General features: G+C 48.1%; 9 protein-coding genes across 10 annotated transcripts; 6 read left to right on the top strand and 3 right to left on the bottom strand.

Moving 5' to 3' along the window:
* Positions 1–343: 343 nt before the first annotated feature.
* Positions 344–1194, top strand: E1B28_002480 (uncharacterized protein; the record flags this gene model as incomplete). Its single annotated transcript, XM_043159399.1, has 3 exons — positions 344–732; positions 791–860; positions 928–1194. The coding sequence occupies 3 exons, from the start codon at positions 344–346 to the stop codon at positions 1192–1194; spliced, it is 726 nt and encodes a 241-aa protein (XP_043003000.1).
* A 478-nt stretch (positions 1195–1672) lies between these two features.
* MFS1_3 (MFS sugar transporter) lies at positions 1673–3886 on the top strand (the record flags this gene model as incomplete). The annotated part of the gene is made up of 13 exons (XM_043159398.1): positions 1673–1846; positions 1901–1938; positions 1994–2009; positions 2059–2195; positions 2274–2422; positions 2487–2566; positions 2617–3031; positions 3082–3106; positions 3154–3177; positions 3231–3288; positions 3342–3444; positions 3498–3697; positions 3755–3886. 13 exons carry the CDS (start codon positions 1673–1675, stop codon positions 3884–3886), a joined length of 1551 nt encoding a protein of 516 aa, XP_043002999.1.
* Positions 3887–4283: 397 nt separating this feature from the next.
* On the top strand, positions 4284–6487 carry E1B28_002478 (uncharacterized protein). The gene is made up of 8 exons (XM_043159397.1): positions 4284–4538; positions 4603–4725; positions 4783–4879; positions 4934–5039; positions 5102–5429; positions 5483–5626; positions 5679–5815; positions 5878–6487. Exons 1-8 carry the CDS (start codon positions 4440–4442, stop codon positions 6074–6076), a joined length of 1233 nt encoding a protein of 410 aa, XP_043002998.1. The 5' UTR covers positions 4284–4439; the 3' UTR covers positions 6077–6487.
* A 1080-nt stretch (positions 6488–7567) lies between these two features.
* Positions 7568–9312, bottom strand: E1B28_002477 (uncharacterized protein; the record flags this gene model as incomplete). Its single annotated transcript, XM_043159396.1, has 3 exons — positions 7568–8418; positions 8471–8810; positions 8881–9312. The coding sequence occupies 3 exons, from the start codon at positions 9310–9312 to the stop codon at positions 7568–7570; spliced, it is 1623 nt and encodes a 540-aa protein (XP_043002997.1).
* Positions 9313–10921: 1609 nt separating this feature from the next.
* E1B28_002476 (uncharacterized protein) lies at positions 10922–11450 on the top strand (the record flags this gene model as incomplete). The annotated part of the gene is made up of 4 exons (XM_043159395.1): positions 10922–10973; positions 11038–11259; positions 11325–11345; positions 11404–11450. 4 exons carry the CDS (start codon positions 10922–10924, stop codon positions 11448–11450), a joined length of 342 nt encoding a protein of 113 aa, XP_043002996.1.
* On the bottom strand, positions 11038–12857 carry E1B28_002475 (uncharacterized protein; the record flags this gene model as incomplete). 2 transcript variants are annotated; one of them, XM_043159393.1, is made up of 7 exons in its annotated part: positions 12813–12857; positions 12695–12756; positions 12499–12641; positions 12380–12442; positions 11874–12317; positions 11741–11819; positions 11540–11682 (listed from the first exon to the last, which is right to left on the bottom strand). In XM_043159393.1, exons 3-7 carry the CDS (start codon positions 12595–12597, stop codon positions 11540–11542), a joined length of 828 nt encoding a protein of 275 aa, XP_043002994.1. In that variant the 5' UTR covers positions 12598–12641; positions 12695–12756; positions 12813–12857. The 2 variants fall into 2 exon arrangements, with proteins under 2 accessions (XP_043002995.1, XP_043002994.1); XM_043159394.1 differs by having other exon boundaries at positions 11038–11682; positions 12695–12857.
* Positions 12858–12942: 85 nt separating this feature from the next.
* On the top strand, positions 12943–17173 carry E1B28_002474 (uncharacterized protein). The gene is made up of 7 exons (XM_043160713.1): positions 12943–13151; positions 13199–13925; positions 13992–14218; positions 14273–14327; positions 14387–14638; positions 14689–14850; positions 14904–17173. Exons 1-7 carry the CDS (start codon positions 13087–13089, stop codon positions 17031–17033), a joined length of 3618 nt encoding a protein of 1205 aa, XP_043002993.1. The 5' UTR covers positions 12943–13086; the 3' UTR covers positions 17034–17173.
* Positions 17174–17380: 207 nt separating this feature from the next.
* On the bottom strand, positions 17381–18266 carry E1B28_002473 (uncharacterized protein). The gene has a single exon (XM_043159392.1). It carries the CDS (start codon positions 18211–18213, stop codon positions 17386–17388), a length of 828 nt encoding a protein of 275 aa, XP_043002992.1. The 5' UTR covers positions 18214–18266; the 3' UTR covers positions 17381–17385.
* Positions 18267–18352: 86 nt separating this feature from the next.
* E1B28_002472 (uncharacterized protein) lies at positions 18353–19269 on the top strand (the record flags this gene model as incomplete). The annotated part of the gene is made up of 6 exons (XM_043159391.1): positions 18353–18357; positions 18407–18565; positions 18619–18732; positions 18785–18900; positions 18954–19118; positions 19172–19269. The coding sequence occupies 6 exons, from the start codon at positions 18353–18355 to the stop codon at positions 19267–19269; spliced, it is 657 nt and encodes a 218-aa protein (XP_043002991.1).
* Positions 19270–19800: the final 531 nt, after the last annotated feature.

Below are 19800 nucleotides of genomic sequence, written 5' to 3'. Positions count from 1 at the left end.
ATCTGAGAGGAACGACGCTCTGACTCAGCTGGAATTCTCGACCATCTCGGCTGATTCTAATAACACGACTAGCTGTTCAGATTACCAAAGTCGCTTGCTTCCATAAATCTCGATTCATTCTGAACACTCCGAGTGGCAACTGAACGGAGTGGCACGTGTCATTGTGTGCGCAATCGGCGAGATGGTGTTTATGTAGGCTCTTCTGTTCTCCGCACTACTTCCAGTCATTAGATCTATCCAAAACATCTCTAGACTCGCACTGAATACGCCTAAACAACCCTGAACATTCTAGACTAGTTGTCAAAACTAAAGAGTACTGCATATAGTTCGACTCAGCGGCTCGATGGACCTGTTTCTCGTTCCAAACAATCCCGAACAAACCGTTCTTGTGTCGCTCAACGGCGTCGCCCACTATCAAGTTACAACTGACAAGGTTCCAAATTCAGGACGTCGCATTTCGCGGCTTCAACGGCCAGCTGAATCAGAAGAAGACAGTATCATCGCAGAGATCGAATGGAAAACCTGGGAACAACCTACTGTGCTTAGAAGCCCTCTCCTGAAGCGTAACGTCTCGGGAGTTACTACAAGTTCAGCAGCTTCTTTCAAACAAAGAACAAACGGATCTGAAATCCATAACTCTCGTCGTCCACACAAGGCTTGCCGAAGAGTTGACGGGAAAACGGTCGGCGTGTTGGGGACAGAGTTCCTATACAAGAGAGCGCGTTTCACTCCGTGAGTTTCTGCGACTTGTCGTTCCTGGTTTGCGTTTGATGCTCAAAGCGAAGTGTAGGACCCGTTACTTCCTTGGGAACGACAATGTCGAGTATCGATGGCGGATTGTAAAAGGCGTGGGTTGTGTCGTGAGTTGAACAAAGCCTTCCTCACTCAGTACAGCTCCTCAAATTGACACCTTTATCACGATTGCAGCTAACACACGGCAAGACCAACGAAGAGATCGCACGTTTCACATACACAGCGACAGATGAAGGGCTCTACGCCGGTGAACGGAAGTCGCGGTTACGGATTCAACCTTGTTCGGTGGATATTGACTTGATTGTTTTGTCCTTCTTGATGATGGAGAAGAAAAGGCAAGATCGTGCAGGCGACAGGGCTTTCGCACTGATTGAGCAAAACCACGATGAGGATCCGCAAGGAGAAGGAGACGGCGGAGACGGCGGTGGTGGTGGTGCGTGAAGACTACGCGTTGTTCATTTTTCTGGGTCTTATTGGGTCATTTCTTATCATTTGAACGGGCTCGGTGTTGTGAGCTCCGGTACAGGACAGGACAACGGCTTTTTGACTATTTACCGGGAATATTGTATTCCTGCGCTTGAATGTATACCGTATCACCCCTTCACACTAATCGACAACTCGACGCCCATTCGCTTCATAGTACTGCAGGCTACTGAGCTTTGGCTCCGACTCCGAGTTCCAACACTAAGGATTGGTCCTGACTGTTGGTGAGCAGAACCTTCTGCATGACTTATACTCCCATTGGGTTTAGTCTGGCTGGTTTTCCTTGGCTAGACATATATCAACTGTGTTCCAGAACATCTCATGATTAGCATATAGCACGCAATTTCTTTTACAATCCGTGTCCATCATTTTTTTCTACCAGCGACCCCGATGCGGTCAAGGTATTTCACCACGCCATTGATCCTGGACCACCGCAATGTCGTCTGAAGAGATAACCAATCTCAAGCAAGTTCGAAAGAACTCTGATCATGGAGAAATCCATGCCACGACCGAAAATATCTTCACGGAGGATGCTTTGGACCCAGTTTATCAGAAGAAGGCTAGGGTTCTGAATGACGCCATTCAAGAAGTAGGAATGGGTCGCTATCAGGTAAGCTTGAGTTCACTTGATTGGATATCTTTGTCTCTAAGTTTCATTTCTCAGTGGGCACTCTTTGTCGTGGCTGGATTCGGATGGCTGGTGTAGGTCGTCCTGTCTTTCATTTCAGAATGGCTATTGACCACCGCTCCCGACCAGCGACAACCTTTGGCCTGTGAGTTTCGCGACGAGGAGCACTAGTTCCAGGCTGACATCTTGCGAAGATCGTCACAGGACTTATCCTACCACCCGTATTGAACGAATTCACCTTCGATGGGCCATTCCTCAAGCTCGGTCAGAACATAGGTCTTCTCGTAGGGGCCGTCTTTTGGGGGGTAGGTTCCGACATCTGGGGAAGAAGGTCAGCAAAAACTCTCACCTGACATAGGCACGATTTTTAGTATTACGGTGGCGTCTGACAGTGAACCATTCCTAACAGGGTCTCTTTCAATATCACTCTCCTTATCACCGGGGTCTTTGCACTTGCTGCAGGTGGTTCTCCAAATTATGTCGCTCTATGCTCGCTCGCCGCCGTCTGGTCAGTTGGAGTTGGAGGGAATCTGCCCGTTGACTCTGCAATCTTCCTAGGTATGTATTGCGTATTGACATGCCAACGACAGCTGCGTGAATCTTAAGCTCGGCTTGCTCATAGAGTTCGTACCTGCCACCCATCAATACCTCTTAACTGTGCTCTCTATTTGGTGGGCTTTTGGACAACTGCTCGGGAGTCTGGTGCGTACTATCGTTCATAGTATTACGTCCCAGATTAATCTCTGCTTTAGATCGCATGGCCGCTGATAGGGAAGTATTCTTGTACTTTGACTCCATCCACTCCCTGCACAAGGGAGTCCAATCAAGGATGGCGGTACTTCCTGTTTACCATGGGTGCATTCATGATGCTCTTGTGGTCTATACGGTTCTTCGTCTTCAAGCTATACGAAAGTCCAAAATACTTGATGGGAAAGGGACAAGACGACATGGCGGTCGAGGTCGTACACAAGGTTGCCGAGTTCAACCGAAAGACGAGCCATCTCACTCTGGATAATTTGACCTCAATCGGTAGTCTAAGCAAAGATAATATCGGCGGGAAGGCAGCGATCAAGAGGAAAATTGCAAGGTTCGATTCCAACCATATCAGGAGTCTATTTGCTACAAGAAGGTTGGCCTGGTCGACGAGTTTGCTTATCGCTTTATGGGGTACGTAACTGAACACTCCAAGCTTCTCTGTAATCCTGACTTTCGTTTAGCTTTGATTGGCCTCGCATTCCCTCTGTACGTTGATTGCCTATAATCAAGATGCCGGACTGACCTCGCGGTAGCTATAATGCCTTTGTAACGTATTTGTGAGTTTTCCATCCCGACTGAATAAGCACAACCCTGACTTGTATCCCAACAGCTTAGCCACTCGAGGTGCTAAATTCGGCGACGGGTCGCTCTACATTACCTATCGCAATGTGAGTCCTCTCTCCGAGAAACTGACCTTCAGACTATTGATGGAGGCTCTCAGCAAGTTATCCTGAGTGTCATTGGTGTTCCTGGAGCCTTGTTGGCAGGATACATGGTTGAGTTACCATTCCTAGGACGACGAGGGAGTCTGTCCATCTCTACTTGTATGCTGCTATTCGAACCCCTACAATAGTCCAGACTGATACTTCACCCCCAGTGCTTACCGGAGTGTTTATCTTAGCATCGACGACCGCCAGATCTTCATACGCGCTCCTTGGGTGGAATTGCGCGTACAGCTTCACCAGCAACGTGATGTATGGTGTACTATATGCCTTAACGCCAGAATTGTTCCCGACCAAGGACAGAGGTACAGGAAACGCTCTCACGGCGTGCGCAAACAGGATTTTCGGGGTCATGGTGAGTTTGTTTTATTTACAAGGTATCCATCAACCCGATTCAACATTCGCATTGCAGGCTCCGATTGTTGCACTCTATGCTGATCTAACAACGTCCGTTCCTATCTATGTTTCTGGTGCTATCTTTCTCTTTGCCGGATTCCTCGCGTTGCTACTACCCTTTGAGTCGCGGGGCCGAGCGTCACTCTAGGTTGTGGTGGCGAATCTTCCATGTTGCTGCAGTTCCATTGTATGTACCGCGGTGGAGAGTGTTCCTAGTTTCAATTCCGCATCGGGGTTTCAAGCGCGTACTTATCTTGGATTTCTAAAAACAATTGGAGTCCTCTGACTCCACCTGCTCTTTGTCTTTTTTTATGTTGGTGGGAAAAAGCATTTACTTTGATGTTGCTTTGATGTAAGGAAAAGGAAACCTTCGGATGACCGTTTCATTGAATTTTTGAACCTAATTGTTCTCGAGATCCAACGAGCATCTCTGACTCAAGAGTCCAAAGCTTTGGATATGTTTTCTGTAGAGCGAACAGGAGTCTTTTTAAGGGGAGAACGCCCTCAAAATCAAATCAAAACGTGACAATGCCGGCGTGACCCGTGCCGTAATCTCAAAGTTTGTTCCCTTTTGAGAAACAAAGACTGCGCCGTCGGTATGTAGCCCTTGTACTCTCCTCTTCCGCCTTTTAATATTGGCCTCCCACCTCCACAGTCTCGAGTTTCTCCCCCTTCCCCCTTTCTATTTTGTTTGGCATGCGATGGGTTGTTGCTTTTCAGAACCTGTAGATTTCGATGGTGAAGTCAATTTGTACCACTTTGACCTTCATCGGGCTGTCGGCAAAGGGGCATTTGGAAAGGTTTGTCTTTGTCGTTGTTCTCAACGTAAATTCAATACTTGATCTTATTTCTTTCATCGATAAGGTGCGAGTGGTCGAGCACAAGTTGACCAAGAATCTTTATGCCCTCAAATATATCGACAAGGCGCAATGTATACGGCAAAAGGCTGTTGCTAATGTTATACAGGAGAGGAGGTTACTAGAAGAGGTGCGATTCAATCTCCATCAAACTTTCAGCCAGCTTGTTCACGCCGATCATTATCAGATTGATAATCCTTTCGTCGTCAATCTCCGATATGCGTTCCAGGATGATGAGAATTGTTTCTTTGTTCTGGACTTGATGCTAGGAGGGGATCTTCGCTGTACGCCTTGAGGCTTTGATTCCGACGCCTCTCTGACTAAAGAATAACCTTCAGTTCATTTGGAGCGAAAGGGACCTTTACCAGAATTAGCGGTCCGACACTGGACAGCCGAAGTCGCTTCTGCGCTAGGATATCTTCACGGACAAAAGATTATTCACCGGTAAGCCTTGCAGTTCTAGCTCTCAACTTCTTAGAATCTTACTCATTCTTGTTCATGAATAGAGACGTGAAACCTGATAACATTCTTCTCGACTCGAAAGGGCATGCCCATCTTACGGATTTCAACGTTGCCGTCCATTACTCTGAACGTCGGAAACACACGAGCGTGGCTGGGAGTATGGCTTATATGGCGCCCGAAATCCTCGAACGGAAAGGTTATTCATGGGAGGTCGATTGGTGGAGCTTAGGGGTAACTGTGTACGAACTCCTATTCCACAGACGGCCTTTTGATGGGCGAAATGAGGACCAAATCACTCAATCTATTACGAAGCATTCCCTCAAATTTCCTGATCCCCAGTGCAGCGAGGATGCAATCAGTGCAATCAAAGGAGTGAGCGCATTGCCCGTGTCATTGACCGCAGATCTCAACCTTTTGACTTTCAGTTCCTCCAACGAAATAATAGCCTGCGATTGGGATGCAGACGGAGTAAAGAAGAGGTCAAAGACATTCATCGGCATCCATGGTTCAAAGGCATAGATTGGAGGATGTTACAAGACAAAGACCCCAATCCTCCTTTCTCAATCGACGTGTGTGATTTCTGCTTTTCGAATCACCAATGTGTCTAATCAGGCTCCGCAGCTGAAGGCGGCCAATTTCGACGTTTCCCATGAGCTGGACGAGTTCCTCATGGTCGAAAAGCCCCTCACTCATTCCAAGCGGAAAGCTCACCTTGATCTCGACAAGCTAGGGCCTGAGCTAAGGAAACTAGAAGAGCAGTGAGCGCACCCCTCTCTCTACTTTGCCCCTAATGTTTCCTAATGTGACTGGTCGATACCAGGTTCACTATCTACGATTATACCAAAGGCAGCCGCGTTTCGTATTACCCACATAACCAACCAATATCCATATCAGGAGACATTGACGCAGATCGAACGCTGTTGAATCACTCGCAGGATAGATCAACCCTTCAGCCCACCGCAACCATAGCTGAACGGTCACAAACCTCATCGACGATCAAACGCGGTTCTTCTTCCTAGCTGTAGACGCAAGCCCCACCCCCCGCTCGCAGGCATCTCCAAAACTGCCGACAATACATATCGCCTCATATTGATACATCCGATCCTCTTAGTTTACAGTAATTTCTTGGCTCCAGTTAGCCCTGGCATAATCATAGGGTCAGTGGCCCCATCATGTAGCATTGAATTTCTTGGTTTTTTGTCCTCTTGCATTTTGTGGATCGTTGTTCGCATTTTTCTTCTCTTCACAGTGTATACCTCCATATCATCATTCTCATCCTCCGCACTCACTCATTCTGTACCATTACATTCCCCTTCTTGGTTTTTCTTGAAGATGTATGTTTGTTTTCACGACTTCGATCATGAACTTGGTTATTCCTCATCGGTCATCCAACAGAAATTTCAATAGTAAGTAATTTATTTGGCTTCATGAGCAACGCAAAATAACCTGTCTAAGTATTCATACGTTGAAGACAATCCCCGGGCAAGTACACCGCGCGCTCGTTGGCGGGCGCTACTTACATACTTATATTGTGAGGGAGATGTTTACACATTTTGTACTTATTTTCAACTTTTTCACGGACGTGTACGTTGTGTGACTGTGTAGTAATCTCGCCTTGATCACACGGTGCGAGTGTTCTGTGACGTGGACGGTGGGATCCGACTGAAAATTAGGTGGTGATGGATGAGACGTTGTTGCCACTGCCACCTCAGTCACTTGTACCTCGACCGTTACCACCTCTTCTCGTCGCGTTTTTCTTTGTTTCCACTTGATCCCAGTCGCACCTCTTTATACCTGCCGCCTGTGTCGCATTCAAAACCTGACGGCTTCAGCTAGCTCGTCCGAATCTTCCGCAGCTCGCACGCAGCCCTAGCACCCGAGACGAGCCAGGAAAACCCGCCACCTGCCACCGCAACAGCAAGAGGTGAACTATCTTCTCCCGTAGCTCTTCCACGCAACTGATGTTACTTTAGGCACAGATATTGCTGAGCCCACCAGAAAGAATTTGTTTGATGAGCTCGAGGAAGGCAATCTGGATTTGAAAGACATCAAGGCAGGCGAGGGGCATGCCGTTCTACAAGGCTGGTTAGAAACTATGGCGTAGATCGTTCTGGCTCTCTATACGTACTGACTTGTAGTGTCAGTTCAGAGCGGCCGGAAGCCTGGTTCCGTACGCTACACAGAACTTTGCCAATCCCCACATTCCTTCTACAATACCCGCGACTGTCCAGGCGAATTACAGCTCAAGGATCCAGCGGCGGAACTAGTGGCGCTAGCGTCCCATTTTGTGATCAAATCCGGCATAGACAGGTGCGCCTTTAGATTCCTCCAGCCCATCAATTCTCCTGCGAAAAAGAGCGTCAGAGCGTCCGTCCACGGCGACCACTTGCGATCTTCGCATTTCGCCCATACTTCACCAACTTTATATATCCTTAGTTGACCGTAATCAACCAATGTCTATCGCCCAACCCCCATCTCAGACACGTCGACTGGCTCAGGCGAGGAGACCATTAATTCTTCAAGCTTCTCAGTCTGCTATTATGGCTAGTGTAACAGGCGTCCATGATCAAGGTTGAGATGATTGAGCCTGTGTGGGGGGTGAGACCCCTAATCATCTCTTCTGCTAGAAACTGTTCAAGCTGGGCCTCCCTGTCCTTCACGACCTTCGCGAACTGCTCATTTTCTTGACGGATTGTTATGCCTTGTGACTCGATGCTGCTATCCGATAACCGCCCGGCCATTTGACCACGAGAAAAATCAACAAAATCCTGGAAGAGCAGTTCCTGAAGTCGACGGGCTAACTCGATTTTGATTCCAGGCTCAGAAATAGAATGATTGGGATAAACCCATGATCGGTATATCTTGCGGTGAGTGCCAGATGTTAGCCAGACAGGAGACTGAAACTGAGAGTTGTTGAGGAGTGACATCAGCTCAACGCACGCAGTACAAGATGATTTGGACAGCCCCAAAAACGGGTAAGTGAATGATGCTAATCCAAGTTGCTGGAGATGGAGTGCAAGCGCAAGCTCCACATGGACTGTGAAGTGAGGCCTGCGTGTGCTGTTGATGATGGCGAGCCTGGGGAGCAATATAAGGTCGATAAAATCTGTTGCGTCATTGGGTAGGTCGTCAGGAAGGGGTGAGTGCTCGGAAATAATGTGATTCATGATCTCCACTAGGTCCATTCTGGTGAAGATGGTGTGCGAGCGTGTAGGAGGGGAGTTAGGGACCTGGTGAAAGACAATGTTGCCAGACAGGATGCGGCTCAGCCGTTTTGAATATGATAGGCCCATCAGGAGTGCCGTTGACTGAAAAAGCTTGAATATTTTGGGTACCCATCGGGCAAACTCCGTGGTGAGGCCTAAAAAATCCATCAGTTGTGGAGAAGGAGCTAATTAATAGTCATGACTGACCAGCGACCTTGAGATACATATCTAGGGCCTCCAGCTTTTTGTAATCACCTGGGTTATGATCATTAGGGAGGAGGTTGTGCTTCGTTAGCAACATATAGTCAACGAGGAGACCATTGCATTCCTGTAGGGTAAGGAGAGAATCGTGTTGGCCGTCGAGGGGCAAGTCGTCGGCCCGTTGTTCTTTGGTGAGGTGGCCTTTTCTCTCGTCGAGAGTATCCAAAAGCTTTTCCACGCCTACGAGCACTGAGCACATGAGCCGATAATCAAGAACGTTTTTCTCTCCAAACGCCACGTTGAGAACATCCCTCTGCTCCCAGTTCGAGAGATATTTTAGAGTCGCCTGCAAATAATTTTTTTCGCAGACCTTTCTGAACGCGTTGTATGAATGAATCCAAGCAGAATTGGTGAACACTCCAGGAAAGGGTTTGTAGGAGGGGATAGTTCATGACTTGGAAAGGAGGTGGGGACTCTTGGAGCGCCGCAGAACGGAGTTCGTCGAGGAGGTAGGAGAGATGGGCTTTGCTAATCGAAAGAATGTATTCATCTGAAGCTGTATCGTTGAATGTGTAGTAGATGTGAAGGTTGAGTTCCTCTTTCTGATCTTTTTGGGTTAAGCGAGCTGCCACAGCTGGATGGTTCCTGGGGTCTTTCACTATCACGTTCGCTGGGGCGTTGACGAGGCTTTTAACTCTCTTTTGTAGACGGTCGTCCATCTCCAACGCCGATTGGAGTGGTTCAGGGCAACTTTTGGTCTTGTGTACATGATGGCAAGAATCATTGCGAGAAGAGTGAGAAAGAAGTTCAACATAAAGTTCGGGATTGTCCAAGTCGTAATTCGACATTAGGGCTGCTCAATTCTTAAATTGACCGTCAATATTTTGACCGTTCGCGACCATCAACTGACCATCACCTAGAATTTCATACTCCGACAGAAGCCGATCGGCGGATGAGCGCACAAAAACTCGGGGCGTCCGATACTTGGTACAGTGGGACTCAAATCAACCAGTGAATTTATGTAGTCCATAGATGAATAAACTTGAGGTTCAAAGTAGATACTGGTGCAAGTACGTGGCACAATACTGAGAAGAGTAATTCTATTTTACCAATGGTTGTCAAATGGTTGTTGACTCGGATACACCGGTCTTGAACTTGACAACCTTCGTCGTTGGCCTCTCTCTGACTCGGACTCCATGTCCAACTCGTTGGATATCGTTGAGCTTTCCGTTGGACATGTCGAATGTATTCGGAAGTGGTTAGCGTGGGCATTGAGGACAATGGAAGGGCAATCCGGCGAGAGATGACCGCCAGGGTTGCACACCACGTGGCCGCCGATGTCGGAGTATGAAATCCTAGGTGATGGTCAGTTGATGGTCGCGAACGGTCAAAATATTGACGGTCAAATTAAGAATTGAGCAGCCCTATTGTGAACTTGGCGCCTAGGGGTGCGTGGGATAGTCGATAGCGGCCCGCCCTGATTTCCCATTTCAGTTGGCCAGGTCATCTCCGCCCCTTCACACGCGCGCTACAGAGGGCAGTTACTAATACCTCTTTGGCAGTGCTGCCGTCGACTTCACATGCCCCGTTATTTACCCATTGCCAGGCCACGAATATCAAAATTCCCCAATTGACACGGAGCAGGTGAAGGTTGAAACGTTGATATTCCAGATGAACGGTCCACGTTCTACCGCGCCACAACTAGGACACTAGGTGCGAAGTATACGCCGTTCGATTGGTTCTCGGTTTCAGATAATTCGCAGGCTACCCTACTTTGCGCACTCAATCGGGGTCGACATTGTTCCAGTCAGCAGTACCCAGTACACATGATTTTCGCTATGTGCGTCCTCGAATTTACCTTCTACACCTCTGCCTTACTCCTCATGAAACTGAAAGTATGGCACGACAATCGTGCCTCGCCGAAGCCCTGGATCCGACGCAAAACCCAAACCGACATCATCGACATCTACTCCCTACTGACTCTGATTGAGAGCAGACATTGCACCCTGATCTCCTCCGAGCACCGATGGTTCCCCGTCTGGTTTATCGAACAGGGTAAGGCACACGCTTGAGAGCTTTTGCTTCACCACCTCGCTATCAGCCGCTTTCCTGCTGAGCTTGACCGTTGGGTCAACGTGGGACTCATCGATTCTCAGGACTAGATGAATACCTCGAAGCGGTCGTTGTGACCGGCAGGCTGGGCGCGCAAAGGTGTTTTTTGGGAGTGGCTAATATTATCGGGCGATTCTGTAGCATCGGACGACTGGATTGGTGGGTCTAACACTCAACCTGGCGTTGAACGGAAGGTTCGCAACCGAAGTACGCGGCAGTAAGAATACGTATGTTTTTGTAGACAAATTTAGTCCTGGAGACTAGATGTTTACGTGATTCCTTTCGCTATCGAAGCTTTCCACTTGAAATCCAGTCCAGTCACGCGTTCCCTCTTGACTTCAAACCATGGTCTTGAAACCTCGAAGCAAAAGCCTTGGTATTCGATGTGTTCGGAAGTGTAGGCGATTGGAGGACTTCCGTTGTGCAAGAGTTTGTGTCAATGACGCCGGTTTCTCTTGCAGTGCTCCTTCCTATGCCTTCCATCCGTTGTCTCAATCGTTTACGGGACCCAACTCTTTCCGGAAAACACCATCCCAAAGCATATGCACATGGCGTTCAGCATCTTCCCTATTCTTACTATTGCTCTCCTTCGCATCATCATCTAGTACAGAATAGAAGCATACAAGATGGGGGTGCAATTGGCACCTACGATTCATGGGCGGTGGCCGGGGAACATCGACATAGTGAGCCGTGCACGACTTCCTCCTCACGACTTGCCGCAAGTATATTCAACAAATCCTGGCGACAGAATTTAGCGCCTTTGAGAAGGGTGCGTATCCCAATATTGATCAACTGGACCCGTTGGTTGATTATTTTGTTCTTTCTAGGGTTTGTACCGCCTTTGAATGAGTCCACTTGGCAAAGCACTTCTTGAACTGCGCTTTTGACTCTAAAAGAGAATAAAACACACGTATACGTATATTACATCCCAAGTTCCGTCTAGAACACATTCTGTGCTGCTCTTTAAAGCAAACCGTCTAGGAAGTCGGAAGATTTATTTGTGCTCTGCTTGAGTGAAGCTGGGGTTGATTCCTTAAGTGTGGAAGGAGTCGACTTTGGCAAATAATCTGCGATTATAGAGTCGAAATCGAGTGGCTCTGAGGATCCTGGAAATGCAAAGATCAAGTTAAAAACTTTCATGCACGGGGATATTGGGTGGCGTACCGGGCAAGCTTCGTGCTTTGACGGAGTTGTTCAGCATGGCAGAGACAATGAGTTGGCGAATAGCAGGACCATCGAGAGGCTACAGAATAAGCATTACGGTGATAGATGCAAAAGAGATAGAGGCTCCGCGAACCTTCTCTTGCTTCTCGGGGGCTTTACCAGCAGACTCAGCGGCCTGCTGGATGGGTGAAGGAGATTCTTTGTAGCTTCCCAGAGGACCTGAGGCCTTCCCTAAGAAAGTGAGAACATCTCCCTTGGTCAGCATGCCGCGTATACCGGTTCCGGTTATTTTGGATCCATCTGCTATACCGTTCTCTGTGAGAAGTCTTTGTACCGAAGGGAAAAGTGGACGTGAATGAGATGGGTGGATGTGGTGTGTGGGCGTCGACTCCGTCGGTGTGGATGACGGCGGAGGTGGCTGGGATTGAGAGTCGGCGGGGGGTGTCGATGTCGATGTAGATTCCGGTGCAGGAGTAGAGTCTTCCTTTGGAATTTCGAGGTTGGATATGTCGTCCCCTTCTTCTGCGAGTAGAGCAATGAGATTTCCGACTTTGACATTTTTGGTACCGTCCGGAACCTATATCGAAAGATTTCCATCTTAGTTAGCTTACGGATCGAACACGAAAAGCCAGAACGAACCAGAATCCTTCCAACAACACCGTCATCTTGAGCCTCAACATCTATCGTAGCCTTGTCCGTTTCCTACAGTTTCCACCTAGAGTAAATACTAATAACGTTGGATTTGCAGAAAGACTCACGATTTCAAGAAGAACGTCTCCGGCAGAAAATGACTCTCCCTCCTTCTTTTTCCACGACGTGATACCTCCCTCGGTCATCGTCGGGGACATTGCAGGCATTTGGAATTGAGATATTGCGGACCTCTTACTTGACTGGTGAAAACCTGCTTGTCATGAATGGGTCTGGTTTGGGGAGCACAAGTCGGATGAGGCTTACATCTTGACGCTGTGTGCCTTGCGGAGGATCTAGATACAGTGAGAACCGTTCCAGAGAGTGCCCTAAACGACATGTTAGCGGTAACAATCGAGGAGGACGTCGGTAGACGAGCACGGACGCGACGACTCGCGAATCCCGAGTTCGAGAGGCGCAAACTTCCGAACCTTCCGAAGAAGTTTGGTAATACAGTACCTTGGTGTCACCGAGCCGGAGCCACGGTACTATATATAGAAATCTTTCGGCTCACTGGTCATCTTTGAATTCAGACCAGTAATCGGGACTCATAATTCATGGCTTCAAGCTTTCATTAACCTTACTTATTATCTCCTCCTTTTCTATGCTCCTCCAGTCCTCTTAGGCGAAGCCTCTCATCACGACTTTCCTGAACGAATATGTTTGCTTGGATGCTTCAGAGGGCCAGAGCGCTTGGAAACAAGTTTTTTCTCAACTTTGGTTTGTGAGTAACCGCCCGTAAGGCTAATTCCTTCCGCTGACATCTTGTAGGCATTGTGCAACCCATCAAATTCGTATAATTCTCATCTCTGGAATCGTCATAACATCGCTGTTCTACCCTGCTCTCGACCTTTACGCAGCTTCACCTACCCCAATATTCAACCCGTTTCCTTCATTCCATGCCCACCGAGACCTGCTCGAGCTTTGGTCAGCTCATGAAACCTTAGTTGCACGCGAAGACCCCGTGTCTCGTGCACGATGCGGAACTGGAGCCACCGTTCGTGTCGAACGTGTGCTTGTGCAAAGTCCGTTGTCAGAAGACGACGACGGTGCTCTCAACCAACGCATTTTAATGACCACGCTTGGCTTCGAAACACGCCTACAAAACTACTTATCCACTCAGAACATTCCTTGTTTGAAGCGCACCGACGGTCGATGCCTCGTACTAAGTCCGCTGGCATTTTGGGATCACGACCAGTCTAAACTGCTTTCGGACAATACCATTCTAGATACACTAAGCTTGACCAGAAATGTTTCTCTGGATGGGATCCCTGTTACTCCTCAAATGGTGCTAGCTGGCCGAGGCTCATTAGAGCCCCATGTCGGAGGCAACACCTTTGATTTTGCAACCTTCCTCGCACTAACTTACTTCCTCAAGGAATCTGATTGCTTCGGAAACTCTGATCACATTGCTTGGGTGAAGGCGGTGCAGTCAACAGCCGGACAAGACGCTGAATTGATATCACACTCAGAGGAGCCTACTTTAATTGCTTTGGAGGTCCGTGCAGTTCTCTTCCAGTCTTTTCCCCCCCGCTTGTGATCACGAATATTCGTTTCCCTCCAGTATGATGCTACACGATCGCGAAAGAAGGGTTGGTCAGCTATATCAGCTTTACCCTACGTGGCCTACATCAGCTTCATCGTTTACGTCTTTTGGTCCATGCGCCAATTGACCTCCGTTCATTCTCGGGTTGGTCTGGCATTCACCGCTCTTGTGGAAATCATCGTCAGTACTATCACCAGTTTGAGCGTTTGCGCACTTGTCAAATTCAAAGTGACTCTGGTCCCATGGTAAAAAAAATGCTGGAACAGATTTGTTGTCTGCTAATTGTATTTACGTTACAGGGAACTGTTACCTATTGTCATCGTATTCGTGGGTGCCGAGAACATGTTCAATTTGGTACGGTATTATATATATGTGTTGCTCAAAGTCACTGATCAGTCATTCCATGATAAAAGGCAGACGCTATCGGGAAGACCCCAGTCACGCTTTCTGTAAAGCAACGAGTAGCGGAAGGGCTCAGCCGAGCAGGCACCTCAAATACTCTCAAGGTCGTCTCTTACAATGCAATTTTGGGAGTCATAGCCGTCTTTTCCAGCGGGGCCATCCGACAGTTCTGCATCTTTGCAATCGTCGTCTTGGTAGCTCATTGGTTCCTGGCTCACACCTTCTTCATCGCTGTGTTGTCCATTGACCTCCAGCGACTTGAGGTATGTCTTCTCATGGACTCAGTGTTATATTTTGACCGTTCCTTTTCTAGCTCGATGAACTTTTGCGGCAAGATGCCGGGTTGTCTCCTTCACTTAAACGGACCGTCTCTGAAACTGTGCCGATCAAATCTGGCTCCGCGATTTGGAAGTTTGGAGTTTTAATTCGTAAAATTTTGAGTGGCCGCGCGAAGAAGAATCTGAGCTTAGTTCTGGTGAGTTTACGGCTCTGTCGTCTTATATAGGGTCGCTGAACATGTCAACCCAGTTACTGGCGATAACGGCTACACTTTACTACGCTACCATGCCCCCCGAACATAATTCGGGAGCCGATAACAACCTTTCATCCTTACCCCGGGGCGCGTTGTCCAGGTATGGTGCCTCCCAGACCACTAACAGCTCCCACTTCCCAGACCGTCAAATCTGGAAAATGCTCAATCCAAATGATGGGCCTCTACATCTTAGGGTGGAATCACCCAGTATCTTAACGTTCGGCCCTGATGTCAACCAATCTGGTAACGCGCAAAGTAAACGAAAGTCACGTTGTCGACCCACGATATGGTGGTTTAAAATAATAATCTTACCGATCGCTGCGACAACTTTCGTATTATGGGGAATACTTCTATACCTGCTGAAAGACGCCGAACGTTTAGATGCTCAAAAGCACAGAGCAGAAGCAGAACCTGACCTTGATTCGAAGGAGCAGCCGCCTACCTTGGAACAGAAACTTTCCTTCTCTACTCTTCCGAGAGCATTCTCTAGCGACGTGGAACTCATCGCTACGAGCAATGATGGTCGAGTCGTGATATCCATCGGTTTACACAATGAGGTGGCGATATGGCGTGCTGGATCAGTCGAACAGTTTTCCATTGACGCTTCCAATGTTCTTCAGGCTAGCACTTCGCTGGCGACTTTGACCTTGACTGCAGTGTCAGTGGACCAGAAGGGAGATTATTGTGCTGTGGGCACCAGTTCGGGAGTCATAGCCGTATACAACATACAAAAGAAAAATGCCGTTCGATCTTACTCTCATCTCAAACTTCCGGATTTCTCTGCAGGTGTTGTTGATCTACATCTCTTCTCTTCCCCGACCTCATCGTCTTTCCCACCCCCGTTGCACCTTATTGCCATGTACGAGAACAACGCCGTTGTCAGGTATACTCTAGACGGGTCGACAGCTCCTGTCAATTTATGTCCTGTCTCTACATCCACACACGTTCTCTACTCGAAACTCTTGCCTTCGGTCTCGGATGGAGGAGTCTTGGTGGCGTTTTGCCTGGATAATGGTGTTGTTGAACTTGTCGAATCTGGCAATGGTGGTCTTCCCCTCATAAAGGACAATTTTTCGATCCAAGCTGGCCATCCTATGGATGCCGTTAATAACCTACATCTATGTCACACAGCGATTGGGGGTGAAACGCGTGTCGTCATAGCCACTGCCACAGAAAAGGGTGTCGTATGTCTGTGGGATGGACAGAATGGGGAGTGCATACAGATGTTGGATGACGTCTTTGGGAGGGTAAATCAACTCCGAGTCTTCCCTTTGCGGCCAGAGACGTGTCGTTTCTGCGGGAATCTTCCTCCGGAAGGTGTATGCCTTAGCTTTTCGGTCAATCATGTCGTTCGATTCTGCAAGGTTTATAGGCATGATGATACGCGTCGTTGTTCATGCACTATGACTAGTTCCCCTGCGAAGAAGATGCAGAACAGTTTTGGTAAGACATCGCGGAGGAATAGCGTCACTTCAGTAGGAACCTCTTCACCTTTAAGGCCGAGAAGTAGGGGACCGTCGACGTCGGATGTGTCGCCATTTCCAGTGTCTGGACATGGCATTCACTCCAGGAGAACCTCGGAGAAGGCTGATGCGAGCAGGAGGGCTTCTGAGGGTGCCATATCACCGTTAGAATCCGAGGAGAGAGAGCTGAGGAATCCTTTCGGTCTGCCTGAACCCAACGGGAAAGCAGGACCTTCTTTTTGGCAGCGAACCCATGCTGTTTGTACTGCTGATACTGATTGTGAACGCGGAGGCTGGGATATCCACGAAGGGAAAGTTGTAGGGGTGAGAAGAAGACCTCGACTTGTAACGCAAACAAATGGATCCATCGTAATCGGACCTTCTGTTTCGTTGGAGGGGCTTTCACGGGCAGTACTGAGTCGCTGGGAAATATGGACATTTGATCCTTGTTCATACGAGCTTCAGAGTTCTGTTATCTCTGCTCTGGCGACGGACGTCGATCAAGAAGTGTCCTCGTCAAATCATACCACTTCTACATCTTCTTCTCCCTCTCCCATCCCGCGTCTTCCGTTCACCCGTGTATCACCTTTCATCGTCACTCGGTCAACTTGTATAGCTGGTTTTGGTAATACTTTGGGGGTGTTCAGGTTTGTTTCGCAGTGAATTTTGACGGCTTACTCACTCTGCTTTGTGTATCGATCTCAAGAGAACTAACTGTATTTTACAACTTATAGTCATAGATAATATATTTCGAGTCTCATTCGGGATCCATACGTAGTTCACGCTATATTTTTATATTCTGCGCAGCTCGTCGACGTCGTACTTTGGCAAAATGTGGCTGCGATAGTTTGCACGGCTTCCCACATAAGCTTAACCATAAGACCAATTGAGGTGGACAGCGAGATTTGAGGAGATGCGTGTGCAAGAAAACGAGAGAATTTTTGGCAAAATAAGATTTTCTCTGGTACCGCATAGGCTACTTGAGATCATCGTAAATCAATACTTACTTACTAGTTTACTTCCTCGTTAGCCATGCATACCTCCCTCGTTCCTTCCTTTCCCCCATTGCGCTCTCTTGCCCCGTTTTGCATTGCTTACAACTACACCAAATAGGTGCCACAAGACAACGAAATATATCGGAGGTCGAACGGTGTTCAGTCAGATGCTCCAACAGATCAACGAGCAGGTGCTGTAAGGACTGCAACCGTTCCGAATTGGCGTTCTCTGTGCTAGTACTAAGAACAGCCAACCCTTCTTCAATTGGAGCAAACCAAGCTCTGAACTCCTCATCTGCTTTCCATCGTTGACAGAACGTCGCAAACCCCATGCAACGAACTTGTCCTCCGTCTTCCTTGGTATCTCGCACGATCATAATCTCACTGATTGCAAGTTGCTCACCAGACCATAGCATGAAGGGTGAAAGACTTGAATCAGTGAGAAGAGTCATACGAATATCTCCCAAGATTTTGTTGATTTCTTTGCTATTAGGATCAGCATCAGGTGGCATAAGGAACTGTGTGTCGTGACGGAGAATGTGAACCCAAGCAAAGAATTGTCCAAAAACATAGGATGTGTGTCGAATTGCGTAGGATCTTCGTCGTGCGGGAGAGTTCTCAGAAGCGTAAACCAATGCAAAGCCGTGGCTGACAATGTTGAAAAGTTTGTAGGAGAGGTCCTCTGTCGCTCGACATAGTGGGTCGCGGTACTTGGCAATAACATCTCGAAGCTGGTCTCGTCGTTTTCTGTCCTCCGAGTGAAAATTGATCCAGCCACTAATGACCGCCTGTGCCAGGGTTCCCAACAAAGCGAGAGCAGCAACAATAATTGCAACAGTGTCGACCATGAAAAGTGGAGGGCGTATTGCCGTAAACAGCAAGAAGCATGTCACGATGTCACAACTACACAGTTTTCCCAAGCCACAGACCAGAATTTCTGCTACCCCAGTCATTGAAACTGACCTCAAGACCACCAATATCTAAAGCATGAGGTGAGGATTATAGTCTCCAAGCGTTGCAGAAAATCTAATATGTTTGCAGCTCGAAGCTCGTAGTGTCAAGCGTGCGGGGTTCCGTCAAGGAGCTACTTGCTGAAGCAACTGGCGAGAAGAAAAGGAACTTTGTCGAAACCGTCGAGCTCCAGGTCGGCCTCAAAAATTATGACCCTCAACGTGACAAGCGTTTTTCTGGATCCGTCAAGTGAGTGATTCCACCTGATCCTTACTTATCGTCTTGTTCTGACATCCGTGCAGACTTCCAAATGTCCCCCGCCCTCGCATGTCGATCTGCATTCTCGCTGATGCTGCAGATATCGACCGTGCGAAGCAAATTGACCTGGAGTACATGTCTGTCGATGATCTGAAGAAGTGCGCAACCTTGAATTGCAATGCTTTGGTCGATCTAATTATGAGGTTGTAGGCTGAACAAAAACAAAAAGCTCGTGAAAAAACTCGCCAAAAAATATGATGCTTTCCTTGCCTCTGAGGCTCTCATCAAGCAAATCCCTCGTCTGCTTGGTCCCGGTCTTTCCAAAGGTCCGTTTTATCTGCATTCCTGTCCAAGTTGAATCACTAATATTCGTCTGCAGCCGGCAAGTTCCCCACCCCGATCTCACACTCGGAAGACCTCAGCAACAAGCTTACGGATGTTCGTTCTACCATCAAATTCCAATTGAAGAAGGTTCTATGTTTGGGTGTCGCCGTCGGTCATGTCCAAATGAATGATGACCAAGTCCTCGCTAACGTTATGCTTGGTGAGTAGCTTGTTTCTTCACGTCCTCGTGTTGTCTGACGCGCTTGCCCTTAGCCATCAACTTCCTCGTCTCACTTTTGAAGAAAAACTGGCAAAATGTGAAGTCACTTCACATAAAGTCCACGATGGGCAAGCCCGTCCGTCTCTTTTAGAGGGTATGCATGCTTGGAATGTAGCCTTGCACTTGTGCTGGTATATGGGCGATGGAGTAGATAATCTTTTGATGGTTGCGGTTGTGGTAAGATCGAGGCTGGCAGGGCCGTAATGCACAATATGAAGCCCCGCACGCTTGGACCAACAGCTCTAATGTGGTGTAGAGCTGATTGGGAGCTAATGCGGTCCTTTCTTGCCTTGATCGTCTTCACAATCAAACCATCTTATTGTACATGTAGCTTTCACTCCTATGCCACAATATGCTGCATTATCATTTCTGGGATGTATGTGAGTGAGGTCGGAATCATTCTACCCAACTTCTATTATCGAGGACGCGTCCCATATACTTCCCAAGTTTCGAGCTGGAGAGTGTTGTTGATCGGACCTTCAGGTTGGTATCCAACAACTACTTCCTGGGCTGGACAATTCCTGCTTGTGCTGCCGAAATTCGGACCACTCGTGGATTCACACGGTGACACCACGATTTCGACCCTTCGTTCGACGCCATCGAAGCCCTCGACGTTCGTTGG

This window comes from Marasmius oreades, chromosome 10 (assembly GCF_018924745.1).
Source record: "Marasmius oreades isolate 03SP1 chromosome 10, whole genome shotgun sequence".
Lineage (NCBI taxonomy): Eukaryota > Fungi > Basidiomycota > Agaricomycetes > Agaricales > Marasmiaceae > Marasmius > Marasmius oreades.
The sequence above is the reverse complement of the archived record's forward strand: the minus strand, read 5'-3'. Positions and strand labels throughout refer to the sequence as shown.

Excerpts from the sequence above, each read along its gene's own strand:
- E1B28_002478 (XM_043159397.1), top strand. The coding sequence starts at position 4,440 with ATGGGTTGTTGCTTTTCAGAACCTGTAGATTTCGATGGTGAAGTCAAT. Across the intron at positions 4,726-4,782 it reads AGAGGAGGTTACTAGAAGAG|ATTGATAATCCTTTCGTCGT; the intron begins GTGCGATTCAAT and ends GATCATTATCAG. Across the intron at positions 5,816-5,877 it reads CTAAGGAAACTAGAAGAGCA|GTTCACTATCTACGATTATA; the intron begins GTGAGCGCACCC and ends GGTCGATACCAG.
- E1B28_002474 (XM_043160713.1), top strand. The coding sequence starts at position 13,087 with ATGTTTGCTTGGATGCTTCAGAGGGCCAGAGCGCTTGGAAACAAGTTT. Across the intron at positions 13,926-13,991 it reads CTACTTTAATTGCTTTGGAG|TATGATGCTACACGATCGCG; the intron begins GTCCGTGCAGTT and ends GTTTCCCTCCAG. Across the intron at positions 14,851-14,903 it reads AGAATCTGAGCTTAGTTCTG|TTACTGGCGATAACGGCTAC; the intron begins GTGAGTTTACGG and ends ATGTCAACCCAG.
- E1B28_002473 (XM_043159392.1), bottom strand. The coding sequence starts at position 18,213 with ATGGTCGACACTGTTGCAATTATTGTTGCTGCTCTCGCTTTGTTGGGA.